The sequence below is a fragment of the Dreissena polymorpha genome, chromosome 9 (genome assembly GCF_020536995.1).
Source record: "Dreissena polymorpha isolate Duluth1 chromosome 9, UMN_Dpol_1.0, whole genome shotgun sequence".
Taxonomy (NCBI): domain Eukaryota; kingdom Metazoa; phylum Mollusca; class Bivalvia; order Myida; family Dreissenidae; genus Dreissena; species Dreissena polymorpha.
In genome coordinates, this window is record NC_068363.1 from 47,230,253 (window position 1) to 47,251,423 (window position 21,171).

A 21,171-nucleotide genomic window follows, 5' to 3' on the forward strand; every position below is an offset into this window, starting at 1 on the left:
CAGATGGTATTATGTTGTTTAATTTATCTCTACAATTGATATACAACATTGTATTTACACTATTTCAGTTGATCCGGGAAATTCTTTTATTACTTTTCAAACTAGTCAGTTTCGATAACGGAAACCATCGCTCGAAAACTGTGAATTGTTTTCCGATTTTCTATTGCATATTACTGCAACGGTGAGAATGACAAGTCCGGACCATGTATGTCTATTTGACTTTCTGGATCATTATCTGAAAACTTGAATTTTAAATGCGAGATAGTGTTTTATTAACTCTCTCAAGCATACGATCTCGAATGTGTAATTTAAGTGTGAGGTTCTTATTCGCGTGTGTACACTAGTTTCTTCCTGCACTAAACACGTAACGGTTCGTCAAATCTGGCATCATAGGGTACTTAAAAAAATATACAATTATTTATAACTTCGCAATCATGTGTGAATTATCTTGATCAGACTTGATTTGCGGTAATGCAAATTCAAAAAGACGTTGTTTACAAAGAAAATGTCCTAATGTACTGTTTTGCAGAGTATTAAAACCCCCGAAATACACTCCTCTGCATCCAACTACATATCCTTTGTATCCATCACGCCTACCAAATCACTAAACGATGCCTCGTCGACAACGTCAACATATCCTGGTGTGGGGTTTTTCGACGGTGTAATATATATTGATTAAATCTTTTAACAATGCAAAGAGAAACAAAAAAATAATGGTTATTCAAATAATTATACAGTAGACTCTGCCAATACCGGACTATTCGAATACCGGAACTCTCCCGATTCCGGACGGTCGGGCCAGTCCCGTATTTTCTCCTTTTATTTCTTTGTTAAAAATGTTGAATAAACCGAACTCTCTGAAAACCGGAAACCGGACGGGTATCTACGTAAATTTGGTCATTTTCAACGTAAAATACATTGAGTTTACCGGACGGTCTAAATTCTCAAGATGTCACACATTTTGCTCGCGCAATTATCGATAATCGGATTAAACATACCATATAGGTGTCAAATCGTTCCCACGCTATGGGAGTCCGATTTAGTAATGTAAAATGTCGCAGCCTCCAGCTAAACACAGACGCGTAGAGCTTACGTTAGAGGATGGCGACTTCCTGCTAACGGCAGACACCCTCCATAACATTGCAGAAAATAAGATCGTAAAGGAGAAATGTGCTTTCAAGCAGAGAGTGATTTTGGACTTTTTCGTGAAATCGTAAACTTCAAGAATTTGTCGGTTTTGAGATTATGAATATCTTAAAAAATAATTATGACGCTGTTTTGTGCTTGTGTGTATGTTTTATGAAATGTGGTACATGTATGTATTGAATAATAAATAGTGTATCTACAACAATCTTATTTGTGTCGTCACTCGCCTATATGACAAATTCCACGTACGTACATGTATAAAGCACTACGCTCACTTTGGGATAAAATCAAATCATGTCGGTATGGAATTTGTTTTGCTTTTAATCGATTAAAAACACATTTTTTAAGAATGCAATTAACATCATAAGTACCTGCGTACAGTCATCACAATGTACATGTAAATGTATATGGTTTGTTTTATTTCTATGTGATTCTGTACACAATGCATACCATGTATATTTCGGCAATATGAAAACTCTTGGTAAACCGGAACTCTCTGAAAACCGGACGATCAGGCCGTACCCGAGACCGTCCGGTTTACAGAGAGTCTACTGTATTACCAGCACACATTTACAAAAACAACAACTGTTTACATACTTAAGTTTGTTTTCTTTAAAACGAAACGAATGTAACTCACTGAGCATGTTCTGTACATCATGTAGGGTATTTTAGACGGTCACAATAAACTCCATTATACTGCACTAAAAAGTTAAGCAACCCTCTTCACATTTAATGGAAAACTTTTATAATTCAATTTCAACTGGAATATCGATGTTTTGTGAAAATTGTGTAGTGTAATATTCATAATATCTATTTTTATAGTGGTCTCCAATGATGATTTAATACTAGTTTGTGTAATCTCGATAAACAAATTTATTTACCATCCAAAGCTTCAGTAATGGTTGTTAAAAATGCCAAGTGCACTTATCAATAAAATCTCTCAAAAATGCCATATATCATTTGTATGTAAATGAAAAATTATTATAGAATATTGCTGGGTAGAACAGTTTGCATGTGTTTTGTATCACACTAGAATTTGATTTCAAGTTAATCCAAATTTTATGTTCGTGGTAAAGCTTTTTCTGTTGACCAGTATACAGTATACTATATATTTATACAAAGAAGCAAACATTACATGACTTTTCTGGAATGTTATGTGTTTAAAACAGACGAAGTGACAGCATCTGGGTTCAATAAAAAATATTTCAATGTTAAATGATGAGTAGGAATATATTGATGGTTAGTTTAAGTGGATATATTGTACGAATATAAAAGAGAGCTTCCTTGCAACCATCGTATATCATAATAGGCCAAATATATTTATAGAAACATATTTTCAAAGTCATTGTGCGTATATTAAACTGTTAGGTTTGTAAAAATTGATAAACCGCACACAGTGACTTTGGCTGACGTATTGCTGTATGCATGGATCTGTTTAACCAAAGACCTATAGATGTTATCTATAGGTCTTTGGTTTAACATAATCTCTTTTAAAACGTCTACAGTACAGTATACCGTGCGCGCCGAAAGAACTTCGGCTTCTCTCCATTTATTTGCGCAACTCACATGCCATATTCCATGAATACGAGTGCTTTGACAAAAGCAACGTATATTTGCTTGTAGTGTCAAATGAATTTTTTTTGTCAAATGAAAATTACTTATACATTCGGTTTGGTTTATAACTTGTATCAGATTGATAGAAGACTCTACAAAATATTGCGATCTATCCTCTGTACACTACAGTATGGTATCGTTTAAACAAGTAACAAGTTTTCCCAAAGATGGCGACGTCCTTGCTCAAAAATACAACACTAGTTTTAAAAAGGTTTAACTTCTGTGACCAGGTTCTCTTATTGCAGAATGTTAGAACGGCATACACAATTAGACATAGAGGTTTGCCCCCTGAGTTGGCAAAGTCATGGAAACAAATCAAACAAGGTAATGCTTTTAACAAAGACTAGCTAAAGAAACTTCAGCGTACAGTTTATTTAGTATTGACATACCTGTACGCTGAAGCCAACCCCGTATCGAAAGTCAACCAGAGTCGTAACATATTTATGTCACGCTATAAATCAAAGAATGCTCATTTTCTTGGATACATTTCTACATATATTGGTGAATGAACAGGGTTTTCCCCTAGTCAATATACATTGCCGCCTAAGAGTCTTTTGATGATTTTTGCTTTGGCAGACTCTTGGCGTCAATAGTCCACTCTATCTTTTTAATAGCGAGAGTTTTTCTTCTTTGTCTATATTGATGCGCAAGGAATTTGGTGCGCAACATTCAAGCCCCGATATCAGACAGTTAATATCAACGGATTGCAATAATATTTACATACCTGTGTAGATAATTCATTTCTCAATAATGTTCCGTAAGAATTATGTAATGACTCTTTCAATTTTGCACGCCTGACCAATTTAAATCAACACACTACTCACATTTTCAATTCCAATCGCTGTGCCCGCTGTATACGGCAGGTAGATTTTAATCGATAACGCAGCCTATTACACCGTAATGCCTTCTTCTGATTGGTTGATATTTAAATATTTCATAACATGGCGAGAGGTCAGTGATTGTATTGCGATTTAAGCAGAAGTTTAACTGAAACAAATTATGCCTTTTAACTTCAAATCGACGCTATTTGAGGTAAAAATGGACTAATTAACTAAAACTTTATGAGTTGGTAATGTTATTTTGCAATTTTAAGCATATTGATATAATAGTATTGTATTTATTTTTCGTTATGGTTTTTGCAGACCGGAGTTTCAGCGTTCAGATTTATTCTGAACGCGAATTATTTCAGCTAGGTTTTCCCCAGGCCATTTAAGCGCCCCTTGCCGGGGTGCTTGAATATTGAAATTAGAGTCCCCTTGGCGCTTGAAAATCAGTGTATTTTTCAGTGAAAGAAAATGGAGATTGTCCAAAAAAATCAAGGTTTCTCTATCAGTGTATCGATATTCCCTGTTTTAAAAGAGCACTCAGTACCTACTTTCACAAGTAATCGCCATAAATACCACATGGGGTAATGGATAATCCACTGATAAGAGAATAGCATGACGCGCCAGCGATTTTTTTCCTTCTTTATAAAGTACCGGTAAACGGCACTTTCCCAATTACGAAAAAGCTACAAATTTCCCAATTGCTGTCCAAAATAATTCCCAATTAAGGTAAAAAAAAAAAAAATTTTTTTTTTTTTGGAAAATGCAACATTTTGTTAGTTTCCATATGCAGCTCTATGGTTTGAACCTAGGTAAATATAATATTGACAGCTTGAAAACACTCAGTTATCAATTTTAAAGTATTTGGGAGCATAAAATAAAATTCTCCAATTTCCCAATTTGAGGGTTTCACGACTCGATTTTTCCCAATTTTCAGGTTTTCACGACTCAATTTTTCCCGATTGGACCGGTACGGGTACTTTTCCCAATTGGACAAAAAAAATCGCTGCGCGCGTATCCATTATTCTAGCCACATTACACAGTCATTTAAATGCTGACAAAGATGAATCTGCTAACTTTCCAGTTGTCAAACTGTGAAGTTCATCGTCCAATCGGTTACGCGAATGCTTATGAGGGCGGGGTTTACTATCGACCATTATTTTTGATTGACTTCGGGCATGAAGTAAGAGTTTATCACAGCTTGATTAGCAAGAAGTTGTACCATTTACGTAAAATAAAACCTGTAATTAGTACAGTACAGTACATTAAAGACGGTTTCGGGCATCATCATCACACCTTTTTACTCTAAACAAGTGTTACATATGACTCATAATTAATACGAGAAATTAATTGCAAGTGGTAAACAATAAATTATTATAGCGAGTAAGTTGTGCAAATGACTCCCGGTTACAATTATGTGATAACAATTTAATTCCAGTACATGCATATTTCATCATGTCCATTTATAGAACTGATTCACCTCGTTTTTCTGACATTTATTCGACACGTAATGCACTTTAACAAATTTTCGTTGAATTAATAACGCAAACTTATAAATGTTTCGTCCAATAATCGATAGTTAGAAGACTGATGGTGGCTACCGGCCGTGATCCTCGTGGACAACGTGAATTTCATGCATAATTCCGTCAAAACATTTATTCGACTCGTAAAGTGTTTAAACAAATTATCTTTGAATTTATAACGCAACGGTTAATATTTGTTGACATCTCAAATGGGAATAATTAAATTTGAAATCCGATACGCATTCCCGTAAGTCGATGTTAACGCGTTTTTAATCCGAAACACACTTCCGAATGTAAATGTTACCGCAACGTTAAATATTTTTGCTTCAAATTAGCAGTGCAAATTAATTTTGCGTCGAATCTTTTATTCAATCAAAAAGAGCGCGAAAATTATGCCGCCCGTACAACGTCGCGTCATTTGCATACAAAAGCGTGCGTGTATTGAGCTTTTTAACAAGCACACATCAGGTCAGGGGATTGACGCATATTCAGAGGCAATATTTCATCAAATCTATAAATAGTCACTTAAAAAATGGCAAGGTTTGTGTTAAAGAAATAATTGAGAGCTTTTATCGTAAATATTTACCAGAAAGTGATTGATAAAAACGGAATAAACGGGATTAACGGGTAATAAATAGAAACTTGAAAAGTAGTATACAGTAATAGAGTCGGGTTGAAACGGATGTATTGGGGAATTGTTTGAATCGGGATTTTACTATCTGTGCGGAAAGTTTAAAAACAATTAAACAATATAAAAAAAATATTTTTTAATGACTGGGGATTTTTTTTGAAGATTTATAGCGTACCAAATGACGTCTTTTGACGCTGTTTTTCTTTGAGTTTTAACGCACAACAGAATGTGAATTGACACGTTAAATTAAAAAAAAAATCAACTGCGGGAGGGGACACCCCTCCCAAACCACCCCTAGCAGCCCCGGGGCGCCTGACAAAAATCCATCGAGGAATATTTTAACGTTCAAATGTTTCAAATGCATCTTACAATAGATGAAAATAACTCTCATCAGTCTGAAATTCACAATTCTGATGCCATTGTCGCTTTGTCACATGACGAGTTTTCATTTGGATACTTTCCGAACGACCTTGACATTTTATGCTGAAATTGTAAACATTACTTTTGTTTTCTGAACTCTTTTATTTGTGAATAACAACGTACGTCTGGTGGATTATAAGACTGATTTCAAATGTTTCAAATGCATCTTACAATTGATGAAAATGACTCTCATCAGTCTGAAATTCACAATTCTGATGCCATTGTTGCTTTGTCACATGACGAGTTTTCATTTGGATACTTTCCGAACGACCTTGACATTTTATGCTGAAATTGTAAACATTACTTTTGTTTTCTGAACTCTATTATTTGTGAATAACATCTTACGTCTGGTGGATTATAAGACTGATTTCAGTGTGAATCAGGTTGTTTTAATTAATATTTACTTTGAGTTTGTATTTACACTACAATTTGTTTACAAAACAAGCCAGAATAATCTAAAATACTGGGCAATGTCATTCTGAATATGAAAACACTTGAGCACATGGTATGTTACTAAAAATAGAAATAACATCATATGACCGTAAAATCTTGGGAGATTCGCATTTCAAGAAAGGCTGTCATACCCGTTTTTTTCAATATGTAGGAGCAGAAAAGATAATTTTAAATGTTTAAGATATTATTTTGTGAAAGAATATATCAGTTAAATGTGAAAAATGTAAATCTTTCCGATCAAGTGGTTGATTTGGGCCAATAACTGCATTTAAAAGCTGTTTTGAACCGGTCTTTGTTAACTGTCAAATTTACGGGAATTTCTGGTTGATTTTCCTAATGGGGTTGGTCCATAACTATAAAGTCGCGCCAGCCAAAAATCATAAAAAGCGACATTTAAAGTTATGGTAGCCAGAACTAAACAAAGACAAATGTGTTAAAATGGGCTACAATGCACGGATTGTCATTAATAATAACGATTATAAGTGAATGTTTTCAAGAAATAACACAAATACAATTAAACAAATATTCAGTGTTTTTTTCCAAGGTTTGTCTGATTTTGTCTTGGTTGCAAGTCCTACAAACAAACTTAACAGTTCAGGGTACAAAATTATTTAAAGTTGCACTAGTCCGGCTGAGGTTTAGGTCCAGAAAGGCCGAAAACCAAAATGGCCTTACCAAAAAGACCCTAAAGCGTACCAAAAAGGCCAAAAAATGAACCAAAAAGGCCTTAAAGCAAATATTGTTGTTTTAGGTTTCAAATTGTGTTTACAAAGAAATACACATAAATCAAATAGGTAGTGGCTAGTCGTACGGCCCCGTACGGGTAGACAAGAGGCTAGCCGTACGGGTAAACAAGAGGCTAGCCGTACGGGTAAACAAGAGGCTAGCCGTACGGCTCTGTTCGTATTGCCTTTCCTATGGAGATCGTCTAGCTGTACGGCTGTTATGACACATAAATATATGGATAAATTAGTGATCTACGTGCAGATTCCGAAATTTCTGGCCTTTAGACTGGCTCGTGTAGTCGTTGTCACGGAATTTGCAGTCTGGTTTATGTTTCATTGTGGTTGGAAATCCGATTCGTGCATAGTATATAAAGGGTGTAAACAAGTGAGATATGAAAATGTAAATTTATTTCGCCAAACAACAATTACAACAATCAATAGAAATCACAGTAATGAAGTATATAAATACGCATTGTAAATGCAAATATCAAATGTATACAATAAATATATAGTAAATAATCTTAACTAAGTCAATGAAAATTGCGATATCACAATGAGAAAAGTTTATAACAAAACAAATGAAAGGAAACTTAACGTAAAAAGGATAAAACGATAAAAGAGAATGGGAAACGTAAATTGACAGAAATTAAAAAAAGTATTAATGAACGAGAACAATTAAATATGATTTTATTGCTTTCAGATAATAGCACTTGACAAAAGCATATACAACACGAAGTTATATACCCTATTTTCACATTATGAGGCAGCATTTCACGACAAGTAATGTCGACTATGCAAACAAATAAATCATTGGAACGACGATGATTGCTTTTGATGTGTAATTTCTATAGTAATGATGCAGCGGCAACAAAGACGCTGATTAGACAGTGTGAAAGCCCCGGTTTCCCAAAGCACTACTTAATTTGTAAGCACATTTTCCATTTTAAAGTTCACATCATGCATTTAATGTATGGATTTCAGAAATATTTTATACATAAACAAATCAGTCTTCGAATAAGCCTATAATCCCCAAGCCCGAGTAGATTCTTTGGCCGGTCGGTCGATCCTAAATGCTTTTAAAATAGCCTGACCGGTCGATTAAATATTTGATCGTAAAATTGTAAACAAACTGAAAAACTGAAACTACTATCATATCAATAACCTGATTTATACGCGTTTTTAAGAGGCACGATTAAATTCACTATTTCAAATGATGTTATACGTGTTATAGAATTGCATGAACACATGCGGCCGCCTTTTTTTCTAAACTGTCGTGTAAACATCCGAGTATGTTGCTATTTAAAGAAATGATGCAATTGACGCCCAATCGAGATGGGGTTATTCAAACTGAACATGCGTAGATCATGTTCTGGGATGTTCGCCCATCGGGCACTTCGTAATGTTTTAAAATAATGACCAATCTAGAAGCATATTTAATTTTAGAAGCGCTTTCCGAAAATGTATTTATAATTCATGAAAAATGGACGAAGTAATTTTCAATAAAAATAAAAAAGTCTTTAAGGGATATTGTACGCATTGGGTTAAAAACAAATTGATCCTTATTACAGTTAGATTTCCATGTGTTTTAATAAATTATTCTTGCGTATTAGAAGACGTTTTTTCAACTAAATATTAATAATTGTAGTACTTTCGCTTATTCTGTAAGCTTGTTCTGCTACCTGACCTACAGTACTTTGCTACTTATAATCTGTTTACGAATGTACAATACTTTTCACGGTTGACACATGCTTATCAAAACATCGGGAGTAAATTAAAGAAGCAGACATTGTCACTTGGTAGATTGGGCAATTAACACACCCAGTGGCCTTTTGTTCTGAAGCCACATGCCAACAATTCAGAAATTCACAGGCGATTGTCCTAGTAATAATACAATAATAATCTGTTATTTTAATAGGCTGATGTATTTTTCAAGTTCTTCGGATATTTTTTAAACATGATAATAATTCAATTTGCTATAAAATAAAACCAAACACCGTTCAAACTGATTAATGAAATCATTGAATGAGAACATGTGTAATAATAAAGTTACAATAAACAGCATAATTATCACCATGCATCTGTTTTTACTAATGGAAGTAGATTTTCTGATTGTTAATAACTATTTTGGTGTTCCTGGCCAATAAAGTCATACAATTTATATTGACCTCTTCGGGCTATTGAACATGTCTTCGGGCTATTCAAAATTCCATCTTATTAGCCCGAAGGGCTATTTGGCTAAAATATTTAGCGTGAAGACTGACAAATAATAATAAAATAGAATCAATCAACAAATGAAAAAAACAACATGTAAAGGCAAAATAACAGCAAACAAATATTTCTCTATCGGACTTAATCAACCGCATGTTTCACCTCGGAGTTTTACCTTGGTGCACATTATGACCGATAATCGCAGAACGGTTAGAATTATTAATTATTAAGATTTTACTAGTTTGTCATACGACAATTAAAAAAGATCCCGTTACATACATTGTAAAATGGATAAAATGGAAAATCCTATTGCGCGCAAAATTATAGGAAAACAAAGTATGACAGAAACCTGTTTATATAAAACTACAAAATACTAAAAGCTGAATAGCTTAAGCAGGAAAAATCTATATATTTATTTGCCATTTATATCACTTGAAAATAAATAAAATAAACACATCAATAACATGTTTCATTAAAATAATAGAATGTCTTCATATTCATGAAAATATGTTGCTTTTATACTTGTTTAACTTCAAACAGGCAGCTATTCAATGGGAACAACTTCCTAAATAAATCTGCATAACTAATGTCTACATTTTCTCAATGCGATTGGACTTCAATGACTATGACCAGACTCAGCAAATAATTTCTTTCAGACACTAAATATTATAAATAATGTGCTTAAGTTAACATAATAAATGTTCATCAATAATGCGAATTCTATCCTATTTACCTCTGATTTCGCTTGCCTTTGCCTTCTGATTTGAAGAACGATTTGAAGTTCTTCCCTCCATGAATACAACTGTAGGTAATTTCTGACACTTTAAGATTTTCATTGAAAGTTTTGTAAACTTTTGTTAGGGCATCTGCTTTTAGCAGCCTCAATGTTCCTTGTACACAATTTGAATGCTGGTATAGTTCAATTTTGCCTATTAATGCACCATAAGTTGAGAATTTTTCTCCAACAGTTAAAGACACGGCCATTTTCAGGCAACTCGATAAACAGTTCGATAAACTTAATGGACAATGTCTTGCCTAAAGCTGCTAGAAAGCGACGTTTTCATTGGTTGACAGTATTTAAAAGCCTGGCTCTGATTGGCTATCTCTTTCACGTCCGCGCAAAAGCAAGTAGGTCAATCCGTTTTGAGATGTAAAATTCACACAAAGAACGACCTTGAAATGGCGTCCGAAAGAGACAACTAATCATATTGTATAACGTCTGCTCTTTTGCACTTTTAAAATGTAAACAAAGCAGAATTTCATTAGGAAATGAATGAAACAAGAAGGAATAATTACATCCATTAATGCTTGAATCTATTTGAATTTAATATGATTGGTATATGTTATTAAACCACTATGAAAATGTTATATTAATATTATTGTTATTATTATTATTATTATTATTATATGTATGTTGTTTGTGTTGAAAAGAGAGAGAAGGAGAGGAATAGCCCAATTTTTATAAGCATTGATGGTGAAAACACATACTATTTATTATATGTGGTATCATCATTACTAGACCCATTGTTCAGTATTTACTGCAATGGGTTGATGGAGTCTTGAAACTTTGTAATCTGTGTTTTAAATGTCAAAATCCAAATAGGATTACTTTTAATATAATGTTTATAGAAAAGAAAAGGAATACACGGATGTGTAATATATTTGTAAAACAAAAACAAATAATAATATTTAAGGATTTTTCAGATCACAAAGTGGTTTAACATTGCCACTATGTATTTACATACATAATTAAGTATCAAAATTAGGTGTATATTTAAGGTTTAAATTTAATGTCATACAACAAGATCTAGGCAGTGGGAAAATATGACTATTTACAACTTTAATTAGTAGGAAAGTTAGAGCCTGGTTGAATAGCTCTCATATGAAAAGAGAATTTGCATGTAGACATGCAGTTATATGGAAAATTGTAATTGTGTATATATTTATGTATGTGGCTCAACATTAAACACTTGCAGACAGGGAATAAAGCCGTAATGTTCCAACATAAGACCCTGTATTGAACTTAAAAGAGGATTGGGCTATGAAGAAGAGAAGTCCCCCCAGAGTGGCGTTAAAACAATATTTAATAGTGAAATTTGTAAAAAACCTTATATAATAAGGGTAATAACTTACGTGTCGCCAACCGGTCACCTTTATAGGGCCACATAAAAATCATGAGTAAAACAATGTGCTTTACGGTTAAAAAGGAGACAAAACAACTAAATTTGTACAAAAAGTACATTATTTACAATATGTATAGTACTATATGCATTTATATATATAAAATACAAATTGCCACCCTGGAGGGTTGAAGAAGAAGAGATTTGGAAGTGTAGGCTGGAGTGAATAGGGGAATTGACATGACGCCTTATCAGTGATCGCTCCGCCCACTTAATCACGTGGCTCAGCGGGAAGAAAACCTAGACAGGCTAACACCAAAATGGCTTCTTTGCCTATAGACTGCATATAGATTTACGCGATATTCCGGATGATTTTATGGACTTGTTTAACACTAGGGCTGCAACAATATACCGGTATATCGGTATATATCGCAATACGCAATACGCATATTGTATTGCGATATGATTTTCATCATACCGGTACGAAAATTTTACAAAAATTCATTCACATTTCGTCCAGAAAAGCCATCCGAAATAATGATAAAAAGGTAAACAAAACAAAGCAGTGTAAATTATTTTTTACGTAAAAAAAGCATTCTAAAAAGTGTATTATACGGAGTAGCGTTGTTACATGGGAGCATTCATTCGATGCTTTTGAACAGATTATCGTTGAATTAATTGCGCACAGCTGTAAATGTTTCGTTCGATTCTGATTTGAGCATTATTTGTAATCCAAATTTCGGAAACACGCTTCCAAATTTGAATGCTAACGCGACAATAAAAAATTATAGCGTCAAATGAAAAGTGCTTTATCCTTTGTCTCAATAAAAAGCGCGCGAAAATTATACAGACATGTAGAACGTTGCATGGAAAGTATGGGTGTATTTTGTGTTGTATAAAAACGGGAACATCATGTCAGCTGAATTACGCGTGTTCAGTGGGAAAAACGCCCCGGTTGGACGTTATTTCATCACATCTTTAAATAGTAACAATTGCAAAAATGTATTTGATACTTAAGAAAATTTGCAAATGTTTGTGTTTCTTATTATTCTTCAGCACATTTATAGTAAATATTTACCAGAATTTGCTTTAAAATTGGAATTTATGGGATTATTGGGTAATTGGCAAGTTATAATTTTGGTACAAGTTAGCAATATATTGCGATATATTGCAATACGGGTTTTTGAACTGACAATATATTGCAATATGGTTTTTGGCGTATTGTTGCAGCACTATTTAACACCATATTACACTTGTAAAGGGGTTGATGCCATTAAGTTATTCTGCAAATGCAAAAAATATACGATTTAAGAGAACATCAGCTATTTATAACGGGTAAATCGGTACATTAAACACGCTCTCAAACGCTTGCGCGCTTACCGAAATCGAACCCGTTATTACGTGTAATGGTGGTATTTGCAATAAATTAACACTTCACCGGTATTTACTCGTGTTATTAACAAAATTATTACCGAAACATTCCCCCCTACCCGTGTATTTGACACGCAATAGCTCTTTATAACTGGGAATTCGGTGAAGTTTTACGCGCTTTCTAACGCCGGGTGGGTACCTCAATCCCACATGTTATTGCGTATAAAAGTGATATTAATCATATTAACCATTGCTTATGGGACATTTATCAATCACTATAATTTAAAGCGCAAAAACAACACAGTAAGTTTGGACATTGTCTGATATAAAATTAGCGTGGTACGAAATGGAATACGGTCCGGCTATTATAAATTAATAAGGCTACCAATATCAGACGCTCGCGCACGTACCGACTTCCCCGAAGTTAGCGCATTTATTGGTTAACTAATATCAGTAATAATAACTCTTTTACAATAGCATTTATCGATACGTCTTTATTAAAATAATAACAAAATGGTTTTCACTTGTTTCTGACACACACAGAAACGCGATTTTTAACGGGAATTTCGTAAAGTTACACGAATTGGGTACCAAAATTCTCAATTATTTTACATGCACACGTTACATAATACATACTTAATAATGCTTAGTTATTGCTTATATGACATTTCAAGTTTGTGAAATAAATAAATGTTCTATAAAGGGGATCTCGGTAATTCTTGAAGCTGCCACTCGCTCTTGTAAAGACCGCATTGCCGCGTTGGAAATGGCATAAATTTAATTCATCTAACTTATCTTTCTGGATACCAACTGTCAGAGTTGCATTAACCCTTTTTACACCGTTTTTGTCATATTTCATTTCCGTTTTTTAATCCGAACAAAATAAACGAAACTCGTTTAAAAATGAGATCTAGGCATTCGAGCTCCTAGTGTGGATTAAAAGCGTTTATTGGTGACACCACATGAGTGCAAATGTGTAGATACCGTTAATAAGATAATATATCACGTGTCACCTTCAAATAACATGTATGATGTCAATTAAGTGCATTACTATCAGATTATTAAAACACAGCATAAATTATGCTTCATGCTGGGTTTTATTTTTCTTTAAGTAATGCAGATGAACCTCGCTTCTGATCTAGTAACTGATAAAACTATTTTTAAAAAGTGAAATATTATGTGATAATCAGATCGATAACATAAACTATTTAAATCTGCTAGTATATCCGATAAAAATATATTATAATTGTCTTTGACAGTGTTGACGTTCAGTTGTTCGTGTTGACGACCGCATGTATTTATACATCTCTTACACTTCTCAAGATCTCTTTTCGGCTTTGGAAACGATATAAATTCAATGTCACCAACTAATCTTTCAGGATATCGATTGTCCAAGTTACATAATTCCCATTGAAACCGTTTAACCATTTTTAATCGTTTTTTTAAAGAGGAAAACAAAAGAAACTCGTTGGAATAAAAGTGAACCTAAACATGTAGCTTGTCTAGAAAATGGCGGACAGGTCGTTGCTAACGAGTGCGCCCGATTAATCGATCGCTGATTGGTGGATCAATTCTAGTGGGCGGAGTGATCATAGATAAGGCGTCATGTCAATAGCCAGCAGGGGGGTTGAACTAAGGGAGGTAATTGTGGGGATGGGGTCTACAACAGTTGTTTCCCCAGGACCAGAGGGAGTGCATGGTAGATGAAAAATAGTTTGAATACAATTGAAGGAAATTTTAAAAAGCGTGATATAAAATTGGTAAAAAGACCAGATATTACCTAAATGCAGGAAAAAAAAAAAAAGCTCTTATCCAGCCAATATTATTAATATATTGGGGATAACAATAGAGGAAATAGTACTGAAGTACCTTATCTGCTATGTAAAATAGCAATAAAACACAGAACCGAGGCAATTTGCTATTTAAAATAGCAATTTAACATAAAATAAGGAATTTGCTATATTAAATAGCAAGTTTAACAAGGATTAATGTAATACAAGGTACAAAGCCCGCTATGACGCAGAAACAGCAACACAAAGAGAATGTTAAAGCAATTGGCTATATAAAATAGCAGTTTCACACAAAAATAAGGAAATTTGCTATACAAATTAGCAATTTTAACAAGATTTAATGTATTACAAGGTACAAAAATTGCTATGATGGAAAAATATCAATATTAACAGAATCTGGAAAAATAGCAATATTAACAGAATCTACAATAATACCAAGGAATTGGTATTACCCTGAATAGGGCTAAATAAGGGTTTTACAAGGTATAAGGCCCTGCACCGTGCACTCCAGTCCGACATGGCTCTTCGAGTTTTAAGGGGAAAGGGTGGGGTGTCAAAGGGGAAGAGAGGGGGTGCAATGCAGCCAACAATCCCAGGTTACTGGACAGCCACGTCCTTTCTTATAATAAGAACTTCCATAAAATATGGTTATATTAAGACACTGAGAAATGTAAATGGTGGACTAACGTCATACTCTCTTAAAAAATGTTTTTAAATAAAGATTACCAGGTCAATACCATTGGCCTGATTTAGAAAGGGCGGGGTAGAACAATAAACCTCTTAAAAACTAAAACAAGATTGTGTAAAGGTGACACAAACCCATCGCAATTACTAGATTACGTGAGATTTGTGTAAAGATTACACAGTTTAAAAGGAAACAGTCACAAGACTGAATATTTGGGAGGGTGTTGGCTGCTCCCACTGCCTCCAATGACCTAGATTTTGTCAGTTATCCGACAATCTAGAAGGTATTTGGCGAGGGCAGAGAAGACCGGGCCCCTAGCTGCTCCCTTGGGGTCTAGCACGTTGAAAAGGTTTAAAACTAGTCCATGGGAGTGCAATGCAGCTTCGAGGTGGTCCCTCTGCCCCTTATGGTTAGGACAGTGCAGCAGCATGTGGGGTGCAGTGAGGGGTTCCTGGCACCTAGGACATGCAGGGTCTACACCGAGGACATACTTTCCTGCGCCACCTGGTAATAGGGTGGTTCCCATCCTCAGTCGCGTGATGGCTCTGTCAAGCACAATGCTTGCTGAGTACCTGTCAGGCGGCCTGAGGGTTTTTGCAGGTCTGGTAAAGGTATGTCGACGGGAAGCCAAATTGTCGGTCCGGAGGTTCCACTGACCCACGACAAATTTCAGGGAGTAGATCTCAGTAGGTGCCAGGGGTTCCCCAGCATCTACGGCCTCCCTCAAGAGGCCCTCCTTAGCCCCCCTGTCGGCCTGCTCATTCCCACTGATGTTGACATGTGTTGGACACCATACTAATGTGACCTTTAAAGATTTATCTAGGCACTGTTGATGAAGTTCCAAAATGCTAGTTAAAATATCAGGCCAAGATCTGCTATTTCTGTTTTTTATAGACCCAAGAGATGACATTGAGTCTGATAAAATAGCAGTTTTAGTAGGTTTATTGACAAATATCCAGCACAAAGAGTATTTAATTGCCAAAAGTTCTGCTGTAAAAATAGAGAGATTGTTGCTGAGCCTGTGCGTTTTGGTAATATTTTTTGAAGGAATTACAAAAGAGTTGGCTACCAAACCAGAGTTAGGGCATTTGGAGCCGTCAGTGTAGATTTTTAGATGCTCAGCATACATATTATCTATAAGGGAGAGTGTTTCTGACTTGATGAGGTGTGGCAAATCAGTTTTCGTTATTTTATTAGAGAGTGATAGGTCAACATCGATGGGTCCAAGCGTCCAGGGGGGGGGGGGTTGAAGGGCCTCAGGTCTGCTACAGGTACCTATTTGAGGCCGGCATCTTCAATTAAATCTTGAATTAAATAATTGCAGACCACCTCTTTAATGGTAAAAACCAGCTACATGTACATTAATTAGTTTAAGTATCCTTATTATCAATATTAAGTGTTAAGTAATTTTCACAGTTATTTTCACAGTTAAACAAGTGACATAACAATTTTAATTAATTGCTTTACCTTTGATGCTATAGATCAATACCTAAATTTAATTGAATAATTGCAGACCACCTCTTTAATGGTAACAAATTGTCACATTAAATAGTTTAAGTATTCTTATTATCAATATTAATATTAAAGTAGTTTTCACAGTTATTTTCACATGTATACAAGTAACATTAGTTTATTAAATGATACAAATGATATAAAAAGAATGCAGAAATGTACTATCCTCTTATCTCATATTTTCATCATGGAAGTTATTCTCAGCACCAGCTCTCAAAAACTCTGCTATGAGGGTCACTTGTATACAAAGAAAAACTCCTCTAAGAGTACGATTTGTTAGGAGTGCTGCAAGCGTCAAACTCTCCTGTGTTTATTATGTGCATGCATGTTTGAACATCAGTAAATAAATATAATGATAAAAAACAATGTTTATTATTAACGCAATAGAGGGACAAATTATGAAGGGGCAAATGTCCACCTTGAGAAATTTAGTGAAGGGGCAAATGTCCACCATGAGAAATTGAGTGAAGGGGCAAATGTCCACCTTGAGAATTTGAGTGAAGGGGCAAAAGTCCACCTTGAGAATTTGAGTGAAGGGGCAAATGTCCACCTTGAGAATTTGAGTGAAGGGGCAAATGTCCACCTTGAGAATTTGAGTGAAGGGGCAAATGTCCACCTTGAGAATTTGAGTGATGGGGCAGATGTCCACCTTGAGAATCTGTGTGAAGGGGCAGATGTCCACCTTGAGGATTTGAGTGAAGGGGCAGATGTCCACCTTGAGAATTTGAGTGAAGGGGCAAATGTCCACCTTGAGAATCTGAGTGATGGGGCAAATGTCCACCTTGAGAATTTGAGTGAAGGGGCAAATGTCCACCTTAAGAATCTGAGTGAAGGGGCAGATGTCCACCTTGAGAATTTGAGTGAAGGGGCAAATGTCCACCTTGAGAATCTGAGTGATGGGGCAAATGTCCACCTTGAGAATTTGAGTGAAGGGGCAGATGTCCACCTTGAGAATTTGAGTGAAGGGGCAAATGTCCACCTTGAGAATCTGAGTGATGGGGCAAATGTCCACCTTGAGAATTTGAGTGAAGGGGCAGATGTCCACCTTGAGAATCTGAGTGATGGGGCAAATGTCCACCTTGAGAATTTGAGTGAAGGGGCAAATGTCCACCTTGAGAATCTGAGTGATGGGGCAAATGTCCACCTTGAGAATTTGAGTGATGGGGCAAATGTCCACCTTGAGAATTTGAGTGAAGGGGGAAATGTCCACCTTGAGAATTTGAGTGAAGGGGCAGATGTCCACCTTGAGAATCTGAGTGATGGGGCAAATGTCCACCTTGAGAATTTGAGTGAAGGGGCAAATGTCCACCTTGAGAATCTGAGTGATGGGGCAAATGACCACCTTGAGAATTTGAGTGAAGGGGCAAATGTCCACCTTGAGAATCTGAGTGATGGGGCAAATGTCCACCTTGAGAATTTGAGTGAAGGGGCAAATGTCCACCTTGAGAATCTGAGTGATGGGGCAAATGTCCACCTTGAGAATTTGAGTGAAGGGGCAAATGTCCACCTTGAGAATCTGAGTGAAGGGGCAGATGTCCACCTTGAGAATCTGAGTGATGGGGCAAATGTCCACCTTGAGAATTTGAGTGAAGGGGCAAATGTCCACCTTGAGAATCTGAGTGATGGGGCAAATGTCCACCTTGAGAATTTGAGTGAAGGGGCAAATGTCCACCTTGAGAATCTGAGTGATGGGGCAAATGTCCACCTTGAGAATCTGAGTGAAGGGGCAGATGTCCACCTTGAGGATTTGAGTGAAGGGGCAGATGTCCACCATGAGAATCTGAGTGATGGGGCAAATGTCCACCTTGAGAATCTGAGTGATGGGGCAAATGTCCACCTTGAGAATTTGAGTGAAGGGGCAGATGTCCACCATGAGAATTTGAGTGAAGGGGCAAATGTCCACCTTGAGAATCTGAGTGATGGGGCAAATGTCCACCTTGAGAATTTGAGTGAAGGGGCAAATGTCCACCTTGAGAATCTGAGTGAAGGGGCAGATGTCCACCTTGAGAATCTGAGTGAAGGGGCAGATGTCCGTTTAGTCCTGATTTCATGAAGGGGCAGATGTCCGACGGGGCAAATGTCCTACATTCAACAACATTTCCATCAAAAAAATATTCTATTCATCTTTCTAATTATCATCAATATCATCCTCATCAGAATCAAGTCAATGAAAAAGAATCATTCTCATGATTCATTGTTTACACAATGCGCTTTGTATGGCCCCAATTCACTTAAGATGGGAACAGTTGTGAATCATTTATGCATGAATAACTCCCATGTCACTATAAATCCATAATTGAATTGGTTTATTGCAGTTTTATGTCTTTGTAATACCTACCGCACGGTCCCGACAGTGATCTCCTCCACGATAAAATCGTGGCCAGTTACTAAAGAGACTGATAATAGCAACCAGGTGTAATCCTACTGGTAATCATGCTTTTCATGCATAATATTATAAAAACATTTATTTCGCCGCGTAAATGGTTTCATCAAAATTAATATTGAAATCATTGTAAATATAAAACAAATATTAATGTTTTGTTAAATTCCCAAATGAGAATCATAATTTGTAATCCGAAACACACTCCCGATTGATTTATGTTAACGAGACGTTAACAAATTCTAGCATCAAAAAAGTCCTCATGTATTTCCTTTGTTCTGACAAAAGCGCGCGAAAATTATGCACCAATGCACAATGTCACGTCATACCCATGTGTGCATTTATTGATTTTTGGATAAATACTTAGCAGCACAGAGAACATGTAGAGCAGTTGATTTCGGTTAAAAATTGCTTTGTTCTTTTTAACTTTTAATTAGCCGATAATTGTCATAAATGTGATCTTGAAATAGTATGATTCAACAGCTACAAAAAATCTATTATAAATTAAGAATCTCTTTTCCAGTACTAATAGATGATATTCGCATGTGCAGAAACAAAATGATCAAACGGTCGCATATTGCTTTTAACCCGATAACCAGATTATCTGCCGATAATTAACTGGTCTATATCAGAGGTTGGGGATTTTTTTTAGGGCTCTTTGTCAATTTTTTTCTCATTAAACATGATTTTATATATTTATTTAAATACATTGGGCTCCTTACAAAAAAACACTTTCCAGGGTACGTTCCTTAGCCTTGCAGTGGTGATCAAATTTTGCACCTTATGACAATAGACAGAGCATTGCAACTCTCAGCAACCCTTTGGGTTATAAAGCTGAGAGTTGAATTATTGCAACTACCTACAGGGTTGCCAGACAACTCGCCCCAAAGCCAACTCACCCCAGGACCAGTCTCGCCCCAAAGTATTGTTGAATTGCCCTGAATTTTTAGGACAACTCGCCCCAATCGAAAGACAACTAGCCCCAAATGTATTAACAACTCGTCCTGAATTATTTTATCATATACAGAATAAATTGTATGGACAATTTGTATACAATGTATTATAATATATAATCACTTTTGCTTTAAAAGGATACCAAATAGACCAAAACAAACGATACCGGAAAACAAAGAAACTGTAAATTAATTAAATTCATATTATATAACGATTTGATACAAATAATTTTTATTGAAAGCATACAAAGAATCAATATTTGCATTTTAAATGAAATACATAAATTTATGAAGAGAATGGTTAAACACAATGCTGATAATGAGATACATTTCAAAACACAAAGGTTATGATCAGTAATCATTTCTAACACATCATGGAAAGACAAGGTAGTTTGTTTAAATGTATTTTTATTATAAAAAAGTTTGTATGCAATACCAAAATATTTATATGGCGGTCATGGTAGTATTTATTAAAACTATTCCATGTCGATATTATTCATTGTGTTTTGACATTGTATAATGTTTATGAAATAAACTTTGGACTTGAGCTATATATTGTGCTATTGTCACCTACCTGTTTCACCAGAGGGGACTTATTGTTTGTGCTCTGTGTGTCCGTCAGCCAGTCAGTCCATGAGTCTGTCACACTTTTCTGGATCCTGCAATAACTTTAAAAGTTCTACATATTTTTTCATGAAACTTGAAACATGGATAGATGGTAATATGGACATTATGCACGTCATTTCATTTCGTTCCTACGTCAAAAATTCTGGTTGCTATGGCAACAAATAAAAAAAATCTGACAATGGTGGAGCC

The 21,171-nt window shown here is 35.4% G+C and overlaps 1 protein-coding gene across 1 annotated transcript in view; it reads left to right on the forward strand.

Moving 5' to 3' along the window:
- Positions 1-2,896: 2,896 nt before the first annotated feature.
- The window catches only part of LOC127844199 (39S ribosomal protein L38, mitochondrial-like), a 29,654-nt gene continuing 11,379 nt past the window's right edge, over positions 2,897-21,171 (forward strand). Inside the window, exon 1 of the mRNA XM_052374269.1 lies at positions 2,897-3,084. Within this exon, the coding sequence (XP_052230229.1) occupies positions 2,928-3,084 (157 nt within the window). The 5' untranslated portion in view covers positions 2,897-2,927. The remainder of the gene's footprint in view (positions 3,085-21,171) is intronic.